The sequence below is a fragment of the Sinohyriopsis cumingii genome, chromosome 9, assembly GCF_028554795.1.
Source record: "Sinohyriopsis cumingii isolate HCF-2022 chromosome 9, ASM2855479v2, whole genome shotgun sequence".
Taxonomy (NCBI): domain Eukaryota; kingdom Metazoa; phylum Mollusca; class Bivalvia; order Unionida; family Unionidae; genus Sinohyriopsis; species Sinohyriopsis cumingii.
Genome location: NC_142969.1, coordinates 53,149,548 through 53,172,913, shown reverse-complemented (window position 1 = coordinate 53,172,913; position 23,366 = coordinate 53,149,548). Strand labels below are relative to the sequence as shown.

The 23,366-nt window shown below is 33.9% G+C and overlaps 1 protein-coding gene across 1 annotated transcript in view; it reads right to left on the bottom strand.

Annotated features, from left to right (window-relative positions):
- LOC149791823 (transient receptor potential cation channel subfamily M member 5-like) overlaps positions 1–23,366 on the bottom strand; it is a 48,779-nt gene that overhangs the window by 9,636 nt on the left and 15,777 nt on the right. Inside the window, exons 7-12 of the mRNA XM_089970334.1 lie at positions 19,746–19,920; positions 18,713–18,869; positions 13,367–13,566; positions 11,938–12,049; positions 10,846–11,021; positions 3,755–3,817 (exon numbers count right to left, since the gene is read on the bottom strand). Coding sequence (XP_089826460.1) covers positions 3,756–3,817; positions 10,846–11,021; positions 11,938–12,049; positions 13,367–13,566; positions 18,713–18,869; positions 19,746–19,920 — 882 coding nt within the window. The 3' untranslated portion in view covers position 3,755. The remainder of the gene's footprint in view (positions 1–3,754; positions 3,818–10,845; positions 11,022–11,937; positions 12,050–13,366; positions 13,567–18,712; positions 18,870–19,745; positions 19,921–23,366) is intronic.

Here is a 23,366-nt window from a genome sequence, read left to right as displayed (position 1 = left end):
AATCATTGTTATTATTATTAGTAGTATCTGCACGTTATATTCACCCATTTGATAAAGGGCTCCTGTCAGAGCAGGTCTTCGTGAGACAACCATCGGTAGTTGGCGAATCGGAGTCTATACTATTCAGAATGTTAGTGAATATGTGAGAAAGAAAGATGGCTACTGTGCTGTAGTGTTTTCTTAGCTTGCATACCAATAATTCGCATCATAGCGTGCATTCATAAGTAAATGAACTATATTAAGTTCACGTCAATTTAAAAATTGATGCAAATTATACTTGTGATTTCTTCAGGTCATAAGTGATTATAACGCTATTTGTAATGCAGAAACACATTATGTCGTCTTACTTCGTTGCTGAGGTTTCCAGAGTAGAGGAAACTGATGACAACATATGAAAAAACTTTCATAGTGGACATAACATCTTTTGTCAGTATAGTTATCTAATGCAGACCAGAGGACGGTTTCACAACTTGATGGGCTGATACAGTCAGCCCTAATGTTATGTTTCGCTCGCTCAGAGCCCACATAAAGCAAAAGAGCTAGAAAGATACAACGTGAAAGCCGTTTAATAAAATTATCCAGAGAAGAATGATTAAAATTGTTTTAATAGAAGCAAAGATTTTCTCTCAGAAAGAGATGGATGCACTATTGTGATAGTAATCCACATTGGGATGGAGGATCCAAACTATCAAGGGGTATGTGTGTGTATTTGTTTCATTTTCTTTTCTCGGTACATTTTGACATAGCTACATATTAAAGTAATTTTCTAACGTGACAAATGGATCTATCTTGATTATCCCAGCACATATGTGACTGGAACTAGTGATTTCACATAAGTTTAGTTTGCTGGCTACCAAAGGTAGTCAAGTATTGGCCAGAAAGGAGGGTTGTCAATAAAACACAAAAATGTACCGATCTTGCCGTTGAACCAGAGTCAACAGTCTTCAATTTGAACTGCGTGTACTTATTGCAGATGCGATGCTAGGAAGTGACGAAAGACAACCTTTATGGGGAAAAACTCTGGTATCAAGCTTGACTCAAGGGTTCATAAAGTAAGACAGCCTTTAAGAGAAAGATTCTGGTATGAAGCTTGAATCATAGGTTCATAAAGTAAGACAATTTCCAGAAACACTAGAAAGTTTCATCCAAAAGAAAGATTAGAAAACATGTATTTGCATTCCAATATCCTCAGATGCATATTAGATTCAAGTTTTTCCAATTCCAGAATGCTCTGTACTTGACAGTATAAAAACTGGAAGTCCAGTGTCTTCTGTCTAGGTCGAGACAGTTTGCAAACTTGCCAGAAAACCAACATTGGTGTATAGATGTTGACATCTGACAGGTGTGGAGGTGGAGAATATGTGGGCTGTTTTGTATACGGGACATTATTTACTGCAAGAGTAGATTTCGCTTGATTGGTAAATGTCAGTACCACATTGTGCATCAGAGTTGTTTAGGAAGGTGACTCATAGACCTGAAGGACTGTGGACTCTTCTGACATGGAACCACAGTCCGAAAATGGAGCAATTGCTGCGTAAGATCTTGCGAGGCGCCTGTTAAGATTATCAACCAGTTCAACCAATGCGAGTGCACATCCATTGCGGTTCGAAGTCTTTTGCACAACAATATAATGGTTGACGTGAATGCTTGCACAGATTACACTATAGCACTGATATCTATAACGAAATAGGCCAGTCAATATTTCCCGTGAATTAACCCTTTAAAACGTGAATCAGTCATTTTTAAGTTTCAAAGCATCATATGTTAATTACGAACATCTCAAAGCGTTTTTTTAAATCTGACTTTAGAAGAAATCACTGTACAGAACGAGTTGATGTTTCCCTTATGTCAGTTGACTTTGTGAACATATTCTTGTAGAGTACTGACACTTAAAAAAATGGCCTAGATAATATTGGTCCTAAAGTTCTTTGATGCTGAGACACGGTTTTATATCCAATACTTATGCTGTACCTGTAAATGTCGTAGTTATTCTTTCATAGCGTATATAGACATACTATAACTACAACTCTGCTCAAAACTGATTGACTGGATTTCAGATGAATACTATATTCCCTTCGCCGCAACAAAAATCCTCCAAGAACATGTTCTTGATCAAATGCCGGTGCAACATTATCGTATACGTTAGCTATTACTATAATTTAAACACAGTTAAAAATGAGATAATGTTTCAATTTATATCACTGTGATCTTGCGATTAAAAAATAATGAATCTGATGTAGACCAATAGTCTTGAATGTGTGGATATACCATGAGTTTTGAATGTGATGATATACTACTAGTTTTGATGTATCACAATGTTAACATCCAGAATATGTTTGAATGAATTAACAATAATCTCAAGGTGGCGTTTTAGTTTATAAAGTCAATGAGTACTTCGTAATTCGAATTAGTAATCTAAATAAATGATTCCATTCAAATTCTAGCTGAACAAAATTAAAACTCTGATCATAGGTTTCCAAGGACTCATATGAAACAGGAATGAAAAATGTGTTTAATATTTATTTCACTTGACCAAAACACTATAGAATTTTCAGCATGCGAGTAATTTATAATGGATAATTAAATCGAATTCTCAAAGTAAATATCTTAAAAAGCTGACAAAAGTCGGATAGGCCAACATTCTTCCCCCTATCAGAGACAAAAATCAAGCACAATAAATTTAGTATAAATAACAGTGTACGCCATTTGTACAAATATATATGCAGGAATTTGTATGGTATGGCGATCTTTGGATCATGCCATGTAATGGTATGGAATATTTATGTGGTCAAGGTATGCAATCTTAAACTATTATTAATAAGCAGAAACCAACATATTATCAGACTTATTGTTACTGTGACATTGAAAACAATTGCATAACCAGCCGTATGAAAGAAAGTTTCGGGTTCTTGCATTATTATCTAATAGAATGTTTTAGAAATGAAATACTTGTTTATTATTATTGTCACTATTACATGATTGGATGCATACTTCACTTTCATAAAAAAAATACTGAACTTTGCTTTTATCTGTTATTTTGGCACTTCTTTAATTCAGTCAAATAATCTGATTCAAGAATATTAACATTAAAGAAATAGGTCGAAAAATGCCCAGCTTGTCCTCTCCGTCTATTGATGTAATAATTCAAATACTGTTTTGCTGATCTATGAACAACATATTGTTGAGTATAGGCTGAATAGATTAATAGATGAGGTAACAATAGATTCTTCTCCCATGTTCTTGCTGTGGGACAAAAGTCACAGTTCTTGATATCTGAAATGAGGATAACAATTTATACAAAAGCAAGCTGCATGGGAACATATTTAGCTAGTATGATTATATTGCTTGTTTGTCGTGGATACTCTTAGAATTGTTCTCTCTTGCAAGACATGATTATCTTTAAAAAAAAATGATGAAGAGTGAGACCTTATTTTATAAAATTTGTTTACATTGGAGTTCGAATGTTTCTTATCTTACATGTGCCCATCCACTCAGGGGTAGTAACGATGACAACAATTTCAAGATGTCGCTATGGCGGCCAAATTTTACGTCTGAGTTGCCTCTTTGACAGTTAGGTCTAATTAGACAATGCGATAAATGTTTGTGTAAAGTTTCATGGCAATCCGATAAGTAGTTTAGGAGGGGCATTGATAACACTCTTGATTATAGATGGACAGGCGACGAACAAGATACAACACACCATCATATACGCCCTTTTGATATATGACCAGTAGAACTAAACAAAATACTATACCTTACTCGCCTACATCAGTGATTCCAGAGACTTGCGTCAAGTTCAACGATGATGTGCGATTGACTGCAAATATAAGCAAACAAGGTCGTTAACTGTTATTTACAAGATATGCATGTGGTCTTAGATTAATGTTTTTTACACTGAACAGATAACCTATTGGCTCTAGTAATAAAGAGTTTGAATGGTTCTATTGCCTATTCCAAATTTAAATGTTAACGAAAGTAAGGCTTCAAAACACCAATTGGATGATGAAAAGATAATTGGTAAAAAGGGTTTAAAATAGTGCTGTCACTAAAGTAATAAAGAGCCTCTTCTTGTCATGAAACTTTAGGCCATCATTGTCTAAGCAGAACCATCGGGGAAGAACTGCAAATAGTTTGGATTGACCGAAAGGAAAGACACAATTGTTGTTGATTTCGCCAAATAAACTAAAGGGCTCACGAAGCAAGTTTTACACAGAAAGATGTAACATCTTGGCTCTAGTCGATGATTTAAATGCTGCTTTGTTTTTAACCATGCCAAAGCACATGGTGGAGGTTTTATTTAAAAGAATGTTAGAGGACTTTATTTGAAGCATGTTGAAATTGGCTCAGTCATAAGTTAGTTTTGTCTAGAATTTCATAATTTTGTATAAGGACAGATTTTGTAATAATGTGAGTATAAATGGTTTGTATTATCTGTTCTTATTTACTTTATTATGTGCAACAGCGCGATGTAGCAATGTCGTTTATGTTTGATGTGAGCATGTATATTAAGTGTACCTATTATAGAATGAATATTAAATAGTCAAGGTTTCTGTATTAATTGCCTGTTTGGGATCTAATGGTAGATACTAGTGTTAATCAAATTATCAGAAATTACTTGTAATTTCAATCCACACAAACCTGCTGCAAGATAATATGACACATATAACTAGAAGTTGAAAAATGAGACTTAATATTTTTTCCGTGTGCAGAAAAGAACATATAAAATATGACACTGAAGTATCTACACGAAAAAGAATCTGCATATTTTCTTTGCAACCGATGTAATGATTTAATGATCCAGCGAGGGTTTGCATTCTTTTGAAGCATGCTCAAATCTCAGAAAAATGACTTTTGAAACCAAACGTTGCAATGTTTATTTGTTTTTGAGTTCTAGATAAAGCCATGATTCTGACCGTAACAATTTCAAGAAGCGATTTTTATTTACAGTTTTATTGACATTTCCATGAAGATTATTTTCAGAAAAGGGTTATAACGACACAGGACAAATGGTTACAACTTAGAATGTTCTGAAAATGATCTTTAGACCATCAGTATATCCTCCTTTTGTGTATTTGGTTTACGCAGCAAAGCCCACTATACATATACATCTCAAATGTATTTCAGCGGACTGTCATTCCTGTCATGTATGGTCTAGAATTTTTGCTGCATCGACCGTGGATTAATAAAGCTCATTAGCATCACAGCTGCAAAGAATCGGAATGCAATTGGATCAGGTCTTGCTTTTCACTTTTTCCTAATTTTTTTAGACATATCGACGGCAAATGACAGAAATGTTAACTGAATATTTCAAGAAGCACATATTAGGCCCTTTTAGTTACCTATTCGTCAATTAAAGCTTGCCTGTTATGGCTATACAGAAACATGCACAAAAACGTGTCCAAACAATGAGTGGTGTGTCATGTTGGCAAAGGTTTTTCTGCTTACTGGAAGGGATCTTGTTTGCTCCGACGCTGTTAGGATGACTGGTTGAACTGTTGTATTTTAAGCTTATTCTCAAATATATTTGACAATATATTTAGTACGTCATTGGGTCAAGCGAAAATGCTGCATATATTTGGTTCTTGTTACAACAGGTTGGAACAATCGATGACTCTTTTGAGAGTCGGAACGAGAAGCACATGTAAAACACATGTAAAACAACAAAGAAGAAAGCTTCATGGCATATAAAAGTCAATGTCGCCATAACCGTTATTCTATCGCAAGATCTACAAATGCATATGCTTTTATAGGATTCTTGAGGTTACAACCATCAGTGACACACTGGATAATTGTTGCTAGTGGGTGTAACTGTTTTTCCAGTTACGACTCTATTTCAATTTCTGGTGTTTGTTTAGTCACATTCGAAGTTGACGCATGCTACACTTGTGCCTTCACATGATAGTGAGTGGTTGGCTCGTAAATCATCTTTGCTGGATATAAAGGTGTGTGCATTGTTTGCAATTCATTGTCGGGGTTTGACAACTTTATCGCTGTAGAGTCTGCATTTGCGATTGACTTACAACTGAAATGGCTGCGTAGTCCTGACTGAAAAAACGGCATCGCTACTTCAAACAGTTAACAGTCTAAGTGCACATTTACCCTACCATCCTAGTCGTCTGCAACAGCACAGCGGTACCTGCAACTCAGGTACCTACCATGAGAACTAGAATGTTTGTAGAGACGATTCCAATTACACATCATACTGCTGCTCATGGGAAATAATTCGTAGGTTGTTATAGCAGCCCCTTATACTGTATTTGTCAATATGCCTTAGCACTCTTTTTAGACTTGCATAATGTGGATAATGGCAATAACTGTTCATCAACGAGCAGTTCGAGTAAAGACATAATGCCAACATAAAATATACAGTTTCAAAGAACGATTCCCTGGGTCGGATTGCGGAAGAATGTCTCCTTTTCACCTATAGGCAAAAACCTAGTGAATTTCTAGCGCCACGGATGTTTGAAAAGTACCGATCTGTATTAGAATGCGATACTTCTAACGCGAACAGGCTAATGTCAGAGGTGGCCAAAGTATAATTATGACCTGTAACTTAATTCTTCTGCAACTAGTTGATGGTGGGTGGAGTGGTGGTGGCTCTGTGTCGGCTGTTATGGCGGAGACAGACCATGCAAAATACCAACTATTTCGATCACGACCGTCTTCATTCAACACTCAGTTTCATAGATGTGCCAGTTCTCTTTGCTGTGAATTGTTCCGGCTTCGTTTTCCGTGTATGACAGTTCAATATCTCCGCTCCAAGTTTAAGCTATTCCATGGTGGACCGATGAATTATTTAAAGAATTTGATGCTTGACTATCAACATATCTGCATTAACAGTAACGAACTGCTTATCGCGGAAGACCCAGGATTCTTAGCGACAATCGCAACAACAAAGGGTATTTTCAGACCTGCATTTTTAAAGGAGATGGAACACGATTCTAAAATGTTAAGCGTTGACACCTGTATTGTTGCCAAACAGTCTTGGTCTGCCTCACTATAATCAGTGGTCTTCATGTCATCGAGAACAAAAACCAATACAAAAATGTTGCTTTTTGAGGATAGTATCGATACCATTTACAGGATCAATAGTCACAGAGAATAACATATAATAAAGTGAACGATACTACACATCTTTAATGCATAAAAGTATGAGATACATGTACACAATATAAGATACATAAATAAAGGATCAAAAGGTATAATACCAACTGTATTCTTTAACAAAATGTTTTAATTTGCCAAGTAGTATATGTTTGATTGATAATAGTTAATAATACCAACTGTATTCTTTAACAAAATGTTTTAATTTGCCAAGTAGTATATGTTTGATTGATAATAGTTAAGATCTTTGCAAAACGTATCTCACACGGTTGAAGACAATAACTTGACAAACTGTACTGTATGTCAGCGGAAAATTGCAAGGGCTATACTCTGGGCATTTGAATATCATGTAAGCAATCAGCGCAAACGTTCAGGAATTTCGTACGACCTTGAGAGCGGAAATGGAATCCCAAACAAAGTAAACATTTATTTTTGAACAGAGGGATGATATTCAGAATCTAAATATGGCTGTAAAATATGCAGTAAAGGTTTGTTCTTTTTCTTTAATATGGGGCTTTGGGGTGTTGCAATAGCAGCTTTTTCCTTCTCCTTTCTTTTGAGAAATTTTTATAATATATGTACAACAACAATATGATGCACTGATTTATTTGATTAGATTTGTGTTTGTGAAATATATATATATATATATATATATATATATATATATATATATATATATATATATATATATATATATATATATATATATATATATATATATATATATATATATATATATATATATATATATATACACCTAAAATGTCATCCAGATAAAAGCAGAACAAACACACATTGCAATCAAATGCAGTAAATGTGAACTTATGTTAAACTCGGATGAAAAGTTAATCATACCATATATTTATGATATTGCCGCTCTGGGTCTCAAAATATGTAGCAGTAAAAGTGAAACTGACAATTTAAATGCACTCAATAAGCAATTTATTTATTTACAATTCAATGGTAAAACCTAAGAGATTCATACAATATTGTGAATCAAATTCCAACTAATCCTATCTATCCTATCGCACATACAAGTATATATAATATTTCAAATGTATTGCAATGGTCCTAAATGTCCTGACAAACAACAAGGATGGAATCCAGAATGTCTTTGTATGCGTTCTAACAAATCGAGAGGAATATAAAATTCCAAAAGTCAAAAAAAAAAAAAAAAAAAATGTGAATCAAGGTTAAACTTAGACATATGGGCAAAAACAAATGTATAATGTAAACAAAATCAAATCATTCGAATAACAATATGCCTATACAAATTTATTTGTTTGCATCCCGTGGCGTGTACTTAATTGTGCTAGACTGGCATTGCTTAAAAAATATGCTTTAGTGAGGATTAAAAAAACATGAGCAAAACAACAAAAATATTTTCAATTGATCTGAACATTTAGCCACTTGATCCACGCTTGAGCACAAGTACGTAACAAAACTTAGAATAGAATAGTTCAGGTAGGTTTTGCATAATTATGCTAACAGTTCGTTTTTGCAAAGAAATGTCTTGGCCAAAAAGATCAAAATATCCAAATTTGATCAGGTTATTTATTCATAACCATAATATAGTGTGCAAAATGTCATAACTGTAAGTCTCGCATTCATGTGCTTTGACAGGGATCTTATGAACAATTACTCCCTTCTAATATCGAAGTGGGCGCATAAAAGCATGAAGACTGGTTGAAGATATGTGTTTTTATAAAGATCAATAATTGTTTCAGAAACTTTGGCGGTGGTGCGGGAATTGATAACTATCGACTTCCGGTAGGATTGAATTCGCAGTTTCTACGTGATGACAAATGTAAATGCCTAGAAGTAAAATCACATTTTATTTTCGATCGTACACAATTTGGTAAAGTGAAGACATATTTTTTATTAGCTGGATTAGAGAAGAATTTGGTTTTCTGAAGAGCAAACGCTTGCAGACAAAAATCTAAGCCCCTGTTTTTTTATCGGTTCATATATTTGGAGGTATTTATTATGTGTGAGCTAATCCACAAACAGCTTAACCATTAACATAATTACCAGTCAGGTCTTGCATTCAGACATTTCACTATGCTGCTTATTGTATAATGTGGGAAGGATAAGGTGGGCCTACCCCATTTGATAATATTTAGCCTATCTATATCCTGCTCATGACTTCATCAGAATTCAGCACCATCGTTGTATTTGAAAATGATTATCGTTTACACCAGACCTAGTGACAATTATAGCAATGATACAGTTCTGAAAATAAGTTGATAATTTACTTTGAATCAAGTGTAATAAATGTCCATCAATTTGATGTGCTGTAGGTACTAACGATCATTGGGTAGATAATTTTGATGGTTCTTGTAAGCCAATCATATGCTAGCTATGCAAACTGAAGTGAATTTGCTTGTTACATGAGGCGGGCAGTACAAAGTCCAATACAAAATATATAGAGTACATTTCATTCTTATGAAACGCATCTTAAGATCACTCAACAGTTTTGTGAAAGGCACATAATGGAACGCATTTGTGGGACATGTTAACAGCATGACAACATAAGCACAAGTAAAACTAAGAATCAGTGTTTGGGAGGATTTGACCCAAGATCCCCTGTCCAAGCAGATACCATTGACATCTGACTTAAGTCTTAGCGGGCAGATAAAATATATTGTTAAGCAAGACAAATATATGGCATCATCTATATTCAACCGAAAGAACTGAGTTTTGATGGTATTGATTGTTATCCCAGATTAGTTTGCTCAGGCAACGTATGGATGACATATAACAAGCTGCAGATGAATGATGATAAAACTGAGGCGATTCTGATCACAACACAAAGACTTTCTCATTCACATCCTTTACCTCAAACAATAAATATCAGCAACGTCAACATTAAAGTCACACAATCAGTACGAAACCTAGATGTTACTCTGGACAGTACTCTCACATTGCACCAACATATCATGAACATATGCAAGGCTGCATATCTTGAACTGAGACGCATCAGCAACATTCGCAAATATCTTTCAGTTGATACCACTAAAACACTTGTGTGTTCACTAGTACTTTCAAGACTGGACTATTGTAACTCAATTCTGTCTGGTTCATCTCAATATCTACTCCAAAAACTTCAGAAAGTTCAAAACACAGCTGCTGGGATCATACTTAGAGTAGCACGATCAGAGTACACCTCCCCGCTGCTCTGTTCCCTATCCATTCGATCCAGAATCAAACACAAAATTTGTTCTCTGTACTACGTTTCAATGAAGGACTCTAGTACAACATACCTATCCAATCTCACTCATGTGTACACACCAGCAAGATACTTACGCTCCTATTCTGACAATTGTATACTCATTATTCCCACTATGAAAACAGTCATATGGATAGCGTTTTGTTTGCATACCAGGGCCCAGCAACGTGGAATGAATTGCCCACTGAACTTAGACACAAAGACACAGTGATCACATTCAAGAGTGCTCTCGATACTCACTTATTTCGACTGCAAGAACAAACTTAAAGACCTAATAATGTTTCCTACCTGAAATATTCTCAGCATGTTTTTTTATTTTTTAATATTTTTCTAATTTCATGTTGTCTGTTTTTGTAATAATATTATTATAAGTTTTTTTTTTTTATCTTATAGGTGTTGTGTAATGTTGAAAAGCGCTTAGAGCTTCTTAAGATTAGGCGCTATAGAAAGTCCTCATTATTATTATTATTATTATTTGAAGAAGTTGTTATGTTGGTAACGACGTCACGCACCTGTTTTATCCAAAATGTCTTTATTTTCCTCAGATTCAGCATCACGTTTCGATTTCTGTGCCAACAAAACGCTTTTCTGCTTGGAGTTTGATTGAACATCCACCGTTGATCCAATTACTGATTTAAGCTGCTTTTGTAGCTTATCGATCTTGTTCAACAGCTGGACAAGCCTGCTGCTGTTATTAATTAACATAATAATAATAATAATAATAATAATAATAATAATAATAATAATAATAATTATAATAATAAAGCAATATTAACAATAAGTGTATATATACCTTCTGAAGATATGACTGATAATCTATATTTTCGTTTAAACATTCATGCAGCAATCTTGTCAATCCAACCCCTAAATAACCAACTATGCCGACGATTGATGCAAATAAGAACAGTCATTTAGACTTCCGGAAACTTTTATTTACATAATGCTGATATTCGGTACAAAGACTAAATCACCAATTTATGAAATGAGATTTCAAGGTGAAATCTATTTTGAAACAGAAGTGAGACAAAATGAAGTGATGTAACCTGTTAAATACGAGTGACGGAGGTGTTGATTATTTTGACGCAAATAAATATAACTTCAGTTTAACTTAGTTGACCACACATACTAATGCACTTAAATGAGCAGGTGAATAGTCTGTGTTCAAAATCTTCAGTTATAACACGATTTAATCACAAGTTGTGGGGCATGTCCATTGTCCTTATCGCTACCTATTGGCAACTATTTCAACTAATAAAATCCGACCAATTGAAGCAATTTAATGGGATATTGTCACTTATTCAAACACATGTATTCTGAATATGGGTAAAGCATTAATTAGTTATAATACCAGCTGTAATGTATTCTTTTTCTTTGGTTTAGGAAATATCCCTTGCGCACTTCTAAATATTATTTTAAATATTGACAATATGTTGTGTAAAATTTGGAAGATTCCTGATAAATACATTAGACGTGTATATGATGACATGTGATCACATTAACGGATTCTGTGAAAGATGTATTTTGCATCAAGAAAACTCTAGATTGAGAGTTTCAAAGTACAAATAAGAAAATATTACTAAATTACCGAATGCCATAGTAATTACCTGGAGTTAGTAGTTTCTTGCTCTTCTAGCTTTCTCTTGTGGTGAAACCTATCAGCCATAACGTCTTCAAACCGACATAGTTCTTGCTCACGCTCTTTTGGAAATGCAACCACTTTAAAGTAATGGGAAATTGCTACAATGGTTAACATCTGTGCAAATCTTTTATTTAATATAAAGATAGAGATGCATGAGCAAGACTAACGATTCCCATCTTAGGCGACTTACTTATCACCTTTTCAGAGAGTATGAAAATAATATTTGCTTTAAAAGTTTTGCAAGAAGCATCTATATATATATATATATATATATATATATATATATATATATATATATATATATATATATATATATCTGTGTGTGTCTGTATGTATTCACTTAGAAAAGTAGTCTATGGTAATGAGAATGTACTATTTTTCGTTTGATCAACATTCGGTGTTTTGCAAAAAGCAAATTTTTCAAGGGTACAAAACTTTTGCCCTATATGGTCTGTGATGATTGAACTTTTGCTGTGGTATTGGTGAAGAGGTAATGAATTGTGTTTTTAATTTTGTAAAACTAACATTACATTTACAAATTTAAAGAAATTGACACTTCACAACAGTACACTAGACGGATCGAATTGACGTTACAATGCAAAAGTGCCGTACTTAACTTATATATATCAAGAAGGATCTGGGATAGTTATAAGATATCTGAAAGTCAGATATATATTTCGGTAATCACAATTAGTCCCAATACTCTTCTGAAATAAAATGATAATGTAAACAAAACGTTTGTAATACTTGGGAAATTTTTGTTGATTACTGACTTGGTGTAAATTGCCTGAAAAAATGTGCAGTTGTAAACAAACACACAATATCTCAATAAGTGTTTCATACTGAAAGAATGTGCTTGACAAAACACCAGTTTCTTTTAATATTTTGTAGACAAGTCTTCAAACTTAGGAAATTGTATGAATGTTTAAATATGCATTCGCGTGCTTGTAATGGACGGATTATAATCGTTATACAGACTTTCAGATGCAATCGCCATTACTAGTGACATGTACTCAGCTAACAGTAACTCAAAAGAAAATGCACAAAACCTACACATTTTTGTGAATTTGTTATTAACTACAAATTAACCAATTGAACATATCTATTTATAAATAAATATAGACAGTATAATACTTCACAAGTGATGTGATCTCCCGTAATGGAATGCGAAAGAGAACAAATCTTTTTTGATAAGCAAAACTTATAGGCACAAATTATTTGTGTTATTTTGTGAAAAAAAAGGAAATCCATTTTAATGGTTCAAAAAAAATTACAAAAATGTATCCACGTAAATATAGCCAAGAAAGATATCAAAGAAAAAGACAATGTAATTTTACGTAATCCTTGAATCTGAGGCGAAACATTGTTTTATAGTTAACCATGAAAAAGCTTACAGAAGGCGTTTTTTCCTTGAACAGGAGAGTGAGGTTTTTGCTGACACTTTTTCTTAAGGAATCCTATAACCTTGTAGACATGCATGAAGATGATAAAGGGTGGAGGCAAAGGTGGTCGAATGTAATATTCATTAATCAGACTGTGTCGGTGGAAACACCAATGCATATCGGTCTCGTCCTGAACCATCTGGTATGTGTGGCTGGAAAATACAAGAAAAGCTGATGCTGAAATATATATAAATACTGTGTATTTTTGATAAGTGTATAATATAAAAGCCATTCTAGTATGTAAAAACTCCTATGGAAACTGCCCTATGATCAAACGAGCTCAATTGAAATGAGTTTTCAAGTTATTGTATATCGTGCTTTATCCGCTGCATTTTTATAGATACTCATACTGAATATGCCATATGGTTTCGAATTGTCAATGAGCTCTGTCGTCAAGTAATTGCATATTCGCGAAAGCACCCCACATTTTGTAGAGATTCCTACTGAAAGAACAAGAACGAGTCATCAAGTAATGGCTAATTCTCCAATGTTCCGCACATGTTGTTAACATCCGTAATGAAACTGCAGTATGGTTATGCACCCTCAGTTCTTTCAATGCTACACATATTGATGGATTGCTAATTCACTGCGTACTACATAGTTGCAGTGGGTAACTAAACTATATATATATATATATATATATATATATATATATATATATATATATATATATATATATATATATATATATATATATATATATATATATATATATATATATATATATATATATACACACACAGTGGTTTAATACACAGCAGTTTATTTTGTCCTAAATCAAGTGAATGAACATGACTTGCCAAAACAGACATTGCAGTTTATTAACAATATAAATTAAGCATATAAATAATATATGAACAATGTTTATAACAAGTTTTTTTTTTTACGGGAATAATCCATGATCTAATTAGGTGACTCACACCAATATAATTGTTTTTCCGGTAATATGTTTCCCCGACCGCAAATATTGTTATGCGAAAATTCAGAATGTGGTTTATTCTTTTTTGGCTGAGTTAGCAACACAATCAATCAATGACTGGTTAGAGAGCATAAACTCAAATATAAATAATGTTGTTTTTTATATACATAAGGGCGAAATATAGAGACTTATTGGCAAAATAATTTTCATATATCTTTCATTCCTATATTATCACATTTGAGCTAGAAAACATCGAAACTATCTGTTTTTCACATATGGAAATTAATATTTGATAAAGAAATTTGGCCAGACGCCGTTTGCGTCTCTCTGTAGTTATGTCCCATTTTTTCCTTGACAACAACGATAAACAGGCTGTGATACGTTGCTGAATCGGACTTGCGTTGCTGTCAGATAGGGTCAAGTAGCTGATAAAATAATAAAAATTTAATTTACTGCCACATATAAGTCTACCCAATCCTACTTTTTCTTAAGTAAACAATATCTATCCAATCAGCCCATGAAATTGAATGTTAATTTACAAAAAGGGGGTTGGGTGAGCATGGTGTTCCAAAGAATTATTTTGATCTTCTATGTTGAAACAAATTTGGTTATACTAAAAAAAGTATTTTCCTACGTTCATTCCTAAAATTTCCTCTTGTGGTACCAATAACTGTATATTTTAACTCATGGCTTTGCCACTCATTGAAATATCATATTTTGTGTACCACGTATTTTCTCAAAAGATGATAAGAACCTACTGGCGTGAATACCATCTCTAATACCATAGGTGAATTGTCAAATATTTCGACAGCAGTGATAAGAATACCTCCTCAAACTAAACCATAATCTTAAATGAGCAACACTATGGATCAAAGGCCAGAGGATTTGATCAACACAAGTAAACATCTTGACATGCAGATCTTTGTGAAAAATTAAGGCTTTCAATCGTTAAGACATTATTAATCCTGTGATTTTCTATACGTCTTTCTCACACAATCTTTTTTTTTAAAAAATAAGTTTTTATTTGATAAGACCCTTAGGTGAAGATTAAGCATATGTGGGTTGTGAGTTCAATACACAATATTATACAATTGTCCTGAGAATGTATGATGCTAGATGAGAAGGTTGTTTATCTGAGATTTCTCTAAACTGGATGGAGTATTAAAAACTTGTGTGCATTTGGATTCTCGTGCCTTCAAAGCATTCTGTAATATCGCAGGTGGGGCGGTAGTGCATATGCTTCAGAACCATTACAGTGCATAAAAATGCACTAATTGCCCATGTTTTCAGTTCTGGGAATACAAAGATGAAGAATGGACGACCGGTAGCTGTCATAGACAGGTCCACTAGGGGTTAGTTCCACGTGGCACAGAGTCCACTGAAGACTCATAAGTGAGTGGAACATACTATGTGAATCAGTTGATTTCCTCTCGACACAACAAGCTCACTTAAAACATTACACTTTATTCGGAGGCTACACATTTGATGTGTGATGATGACGCAATACCGAAAAAAGATGACAAATATTGGACAATGTCGATCAAACGATGATTACTGGGCACAATTCTTGCATTGAGTCATATGTTTTAGAGCCCTGTAAAATGTTAAACTTTTCCCCTCCGACAGGGATGCTGTGATAGCTTTGTGTAAGCCATTTTTTGTCTTCAAGAATGAGATTCCCGAGGCGTATAACTGGACCAAAATCTGACCTTCTATTCATGTGCCATTGCTTCTTGCTTTTGGAAGCTGAGATATAGTCAAGTCGATTTTTAGGATGACATTTCTGTCAGAAATGTCATAGAGGTGTCTTTCCTATATATATATATTCCTATTTGCGAAATGAGGGCAGTGAGCTTGATCTCTAAAACTGCAACATGCTATCCTTATGAACAGTTGTTTCCTTGTCTATTCCATGGTGATATGAATCAGGAGACTGGAATAACACAGAGTTGGAGTTTTTGATGGTCTCTGAGGAGCACTTCAGACATGAATACGAACAAGTCTCTCCAACTGCAAGGTGAGGGATTATAGAAGCATCCCTCACCTTGGAAATGGAAATACAATGCTAAGATTCTCTTGTTCAGCGCTTGAATAGTTAGCGAGATTGTCTCCCAAATCTAAATTGAGACTTGGACGACATTTCTAAACAATGATGACCGTTGAAACCATAGTTAACATGAAACAAATTAGCTATTACGTTGTGAACTAATCGTTAAATGTCTCAGAAGAGTTTTCAGTTCTTGCTCGGCTCTTTAATTCATGAGGGAGAGCTCATATGCAGCTAAGAAACAAAGATATGCGATTGCTTCGAAAGGCCAGGGTGAAGTTGGACAGAAATAGTCATTGTAAGATGAAAGAACGGTTAATGATGTTGCCTTTAAAAGCATTAAATTTTGTCAGGGAAACAACAAGAATTGACATTAGGCTGGACGGCTTGCATCAAAATATGAAGGAACGTATTAATTCTCAGACTGGTAGAGGCTGTTGATAGATTGTCTCAATGTTGTGCGTTACTGACTTTCTATGTCTGGTACTGAATATAGTGAGAAGTTAGACAGCAAATATCATGTCACCTGCCTCGAATGATCAGTGCTTTTGAAACTGAGACATCAGAGTAAAGGCTCACTGCATGCGAATCCTTGCTTTAATTCAAGTTCAACAATAGTTTTGCAAGGGATCATATTCATGTGATCTCTTACCAAAGTGTACAAATTCCAGAAACAGGGCCTATCTGGCACATCCTTTGCATACTGCAGTTAGGAGGTGTATCCTTTAACAGATTCTGCTTGTTGCAAGTCTCTGGAAGAGCAATCTCTCAAGATACATGCATAAGTAGTAACTGCCAAATCAGGTGCATTGGTGTGAATTCTTCTACCCAGGAAAGACAACACTCATCGAACTTCCATTTCTGTCAGAAGGTGACACTTTAACACTTTATCTGCTAAACGAGCATACGTTGATGGCACATATTTTACTTTACGTGGGCTGAATTTGTAATACAGTTAGAAGACTCTAAGAGATGACTTGATTCTAATAGTCCTATGTGGCTAAAAGAAAAGACGTGTTAACACTTGACTTACAGGCGGGCAAGGCTGGCATTTCGTACATTACAAATGACAAGCAGGCATAGTCTGGTGTGTACAGCTCCACATTCGGGATTATTATTTGGTATGTTTAGACTCTAAATATCTCGTTGCAGGTGCAAGTTTATATTACTTTAAGTCTCATTGTAAAAGACTACTGCATCCAGCATCAAGCTACTTCATAGGCATCCTTAAATCTATAGGATCTGACGATTCATGGGAAATAATATTGAAAAGAGGGTGTACGTGATTTGTTTGTATTTATACTTATATCAGTCTATGGACTTATTCTTACAATATTCACGATTAGGACTGGAAAAGGGTTTTAACTAAAACACCAAATGAGTGCTAAGTCCACCACTGTGCACATTATACAGTGTACATGGATGTAAAAAGCTGGCAATCAGACCGTTATGGGAGGAAAATGAAAATAAAAACTCTCTGAGTGCTGATAGACCTTAGATTTTGTCAGGAAGATCATATTATATTTGGAAGAACCTGCACATGTACTAAGTTAAATATGTGTCCAGGAGGTACCTGTAAAAATTTATTGACCTCTAAAATCGTGTGCTTCTTATTCTATGGAATAGTCCTAAATTTATTTGCAGGGAACTTGATAAAATATATTTAAGACAGGTATCTGCATCAAATAGATGGACTTCCGACAAGGGTACATTTTCGAGGGTTCACATAAACATCCGCGTGGTATCCCTACATGGACGTAATTTATCCGCAGATAATTACAATTGGCAGCAGGTAATGCAAATTTGGCACACACCCAGATCACAGACCATATATGACATCACATTGCTAACAGACCAGGAGCTTATCCAGACCATCGCCTTGCTAGATTTAGCATAATAATTTACTGAACCAACAGTTTACCAAGTTTACCAAAATCTGAAATCACATAATGTGCCAACAAATCAGTCCCCAATGCAGACTAGCACAGGCTCAGATTTAGCATCACATAAATGTGCAAGCAGATCCAGTATTAAGATGTAAAACTGAAAGTAGAAGTAGAATGGACAGCGTTAACATCATCTCTGCCGGGACTTTCTGCGATGGCAGATCTGGATCTACATTGTTCTAGGTGGGATTTATAGCATTCAATCCTAAATATGATGAGCTTTTTTCTTACTATCGAAACTTTGAAAAAATTATTGTCTTACATCCCAGTATATATGTACTAAAACCAAATTAAATTGATAGCCTCATTAACATGTTGGATTGGTTGCAAATTTGCGGGTAAGATTACACTGCTTTATTTATGCTTTATAATTAACTTATAAGTACTTGAAAATAGCGATGAGCAGGTTCAGTAGCAAGATGTTACAGACGAACATGTACACTCCCACCAGAACTGGCCCAAAGTATTTTCCTGACTCTGTTGGACAGCGCGAGTAGGTCCCATTTTTGTATAATTCTGCAACGCTTGTACAGTCCTCAGCTCCTTCCAAAGATGAAAGAAATATGTTTTCATTCACATTTTAAAGTTGTCAAATTTCTACTAATCCATAAGCGAAGTTATCATAATGAATAATAACTGTTGATATGGTGAATAATATTTCATTTGCGAAGAATTCATTACTTGCAACAAAATTGTGACCGACAATAACTTATATCATGAGACATACATAAAAGGTAAAGAATTTGTGATATATATATATATATATATATATATATATATATATATATATATATATATATATATATATATATATATATATATATATATATATATATATATATATATGTATATATATATATATATATATATATATATATATATATATATATATATATATATATATATATATATATATATATATATATATATATATATATATATATATATATATATATATATATATATATATATATATATAGAGAGAGAGAGAGAGAGAGAGAGCATTACAAATATACACCAAACTAAAACGGAAAGTGCTATCGCTGGATTCTACAGGTGAATGCTTGATGATACTAGGCCGAATAATATTTAATATAAATAACACTATTGTACATGTTAGAGTGATTTTTATTCGACGAATGAAAAAGTCTCCAAACTGTATGACGATATTATATATATATATATGTCTCTGTTTATATATATATATATATATATATATATATATATATATATATATATATATATATATATATATATATATATATATATATATATATATATATAAACAGAGACATATAATTGTATAGATAGAAAGACCGATATATAGATAGATAGATAACAGATAGATAGATAGATAAATAGATAGGTAGGTAGATAGAGTACAGCACAGCAGAGCAGAGCAGAGACATAGAGCTATACCTTCAAATTCTTCCAAATTGAGCTCGCCAAAAATATTCCAGTATGGTCGTTTAATTATATTTATCAAAGTGTCCAGACTGAGTTCTGTACTTGGGTACAATATGGCATAGGAAACAATGGCATAAGACACAATAAAAACCATTAATATCAGAAGAAAGAAGGGCAGATTATGAACCTGCAAAAAAGTATTATTAAATTCATATTACTAGACAGAGTTGCTTAAATCGAATTTTTAAGAAACAAGTTGTTTATTCAGCATTAAATTTATCAAACGTTATCTCAGTTGTCTTAACATAAACTCAGTACTTAATTTTATCAATCCATATAGCGGTTACAAAATATGGAGTAAAGGTATAATTTGTGATGAAAGGATAAACTTCTAAATCAATAAGTGGTGTAAACAAGTAAATTGTTTTTACAGATATAGGTAAAAAATAAATATTGACAAAGACTCATATGAAACTAAACATGGTTTAAATTTTGACTAGAAAATATTGACCAAATGTTAATTTTATTATGGAACGTGATATGATATAACATATGAGACGTGATGGGACATGATATGATATAACATATGATACTTGATGGGACATGATATGACAACTTATGTGCTGAAGGATCATGGGTATCTATAAATACCCTCTCATAAGAATAAAGTTTTGGCATACAAACTGTTCCAATACACATTTTAATTGGCCATACATGATAGTCATTTTGGTAACTTGTCTAAATTGGCAGATTCCATCCTTTACACATCTGAACTTATACATGCATATCGCATTTACGATGGATAGTTGAAATAGAATTAAGATACATTTAAGAACCAGTCTTTACTCATTGAGACAATCTTAATTAGTATAGGTTTTTCAGTGCTAAAATCAGTAGGCATTTATCTACAGATTGATTTACTAATATTTTATATGAAAATGTATCATATATTAAGAACATATTGGTTAACAATGTTACAAAACATATCTTTCAATCGATTTTATTTTTATGGATTGTACGTTTGCATTTTAAGCAAACGTGAGTATATTTGTTTACAACATGGAATACACCATGTCCGAGTGTTAGAGGAAGCATTGCAAGTTGTCAATATTCAGTGGTGGTTGAGAATTTGGTTTACATCCTACGTAACACTGGCAGTATCGGACTTATGCTCAGCATTATCTGTATCAATCTTAAAGTCTTGTATCACTTTTTGAGAAGCTGTTTAAACATTTATTTTCTACCAGTAATGATGTCGGCAATATTTGATGACTGATAGGCACCTTGTGTATCTTTTGTATAAACATGAAGGCCGTCGAAACCAGCATGCTTACTGCTGATTACATTTTAATGGATTTTGTTAAGAAGCTATCAAGCTTTTCTATTTCTAGAAATGTTGGTTATATATTGGCATCACTTTAAAGACCTTCATGGTAGGATGATCCCTGTAAATTCCAGTGTAAATAAAACACGATTTTTGTGATAAAGTTGTAATTTCCATATTTTCCATATTTTGGGGAACAATAACAGTGGAGAGACACTACTTATTTTAGAAGTACTTTTTCAACATTATATGTTTTGAACAATGTTTAACAACTTGATCCCATGGGCATAACATGTTTATTCAACTGGTATGACTCTTTAATCAACACATGCTTGACTCAAAATCCATACTTGTTTTACTGAATGATGCAATGCACACTGGAATTACTGACACCAACTATATAGCAAGCAACAATAACTATACTACTAGAAGCACAACATAATTATCGAAATCTAAATCTGATTTGATTTCATTATCGTGAGAGAGAACACAAGTCAAGAAAATGACTCCATTGTTTGTCTGCTGCAGGGTTTATTTTATGATTTGTAATTGTGCCATTTCCGCTTTTTGATCGTTGCTTCAGCGAGAGAGGTGCCTCAATGGCACTAGAAGAGCGAATACACAAAACAAGACTCAAGACAAAACCTTATTATGGTTGATTTGTGACTGACTGAACCGGGTGCATACCAAGGTATATGAATACAGAAGCTACTGACTTCCAAAGAAACGGTCAGATGGCGAATTTAATTGGTAGACAGAAGTACATAGTACTTGATCTGTATAAGCTTGGCACATTTAGAGAGCACATGGTCGATGACCATTGAAAGAGAAAGCAAAGAGAAGATTAAATCTTCAGCAAAGGCTGCATTTAGTTTTCAGGTTGCAGATAGCGAGGAAATAAAGTAACATTAAATGTCAACATACATTTGGGAGAGGAATGACTTCTCAAGAATAAGGAGTTTAAACCCATCAGGGCGGCCATAATGGATATCAGGTTGGCGCCATTTTTATTTAGGACCTAGGATCTACCATAATAAGTCTTATAATTAAAAATCCAAGATCAACTGATTTTCTGATCAGGAGATATACAATAATAAGATGTTTACAAAACTGACTATGTTGGTAATTTTTTTGTCAGATTACTGCCGTTTTTTTCCGGCTTTAATGAAGATCAGCATGACATCACACTGAGTGTTTTGGTGTAAACCCAATGTCAACATCACTATTCAGCCAGTGAAAGTAGAAATAAGATTTTTCAAGACGGCATCCAGGGCAGGCATAATTGATGTCATTCAGGCGTCATTTAATAAGACCTTTAGGTAAAAAGTCTTCTTGCGAAACGCCCATGTATATATGACTTCCCAATGAGAAGACCGCTCCGGTGGTCTAGTGGTTAGAGCGTCCGCCTTAAATGCAGGAGGTTGTGGGTTCGATCCCCGGCCGATTCATACCAAAGTCTTACAAAAATAGTACTAACCGCCGCCTCACTTGACGCTTAGCATTAAGAGGTTAGTGTTAGGACTAGTCGGCGTGGTGTCTGAATAATGTGACTGGGTGGGACATCACGCCAGAACTAAAACAATTTATCTACAAAAAATGTGCTTCAATCCAATGGAATTTTGAGAAAAAAGTATATAGCTCTGAAAGTTTGTCCTAGAAGATCATATAATGCTAACCCAGCACCAACTTTACACATTACACACTACACCAGCTTTACACAAGCCACACTACACCAACTTTACACAAGCCACACTACACCAGCTTTACACAATCCACACTCCACCAGCTTTACACAATCCACACTACTTTGAGAAAAAAGGGAATTCTACTTTTGAATACTTATTTTACATAACTAAATCCCGTATATTAATATATCAAATTAAAAAAGATAGTTCTTGAATATTTTGCCTGATATATTTTGAAACATATATTACAGGACTACCATGATTGAGAGTTTTGGGATTAATAGAAAATTAACCCTGAATACATAGTTTTGTGATCTCTCCCAAGTATACGCGATTGGAAAGCTTAATCTTCATTCCTAATTTTATTGTAATATGAACATTTGGGAACAATCCTCCCCGTAAAAATAATATAAACCCAAACTTGTGATCGATATCAAAAAATATTTTACATATTAAAACAATATATATTTCGGGCAAGCGAATATCGATAATAAACACCACCTTATAGGTAGCTTGACATCAATTCCAAAAGTGTCTGAGCGGACAAATAAGGAATTGATTCCCATATAAACTTAATGAAGATCCGAATATACCTTCCTATCAAAAATTCGATTGGTCCATGAA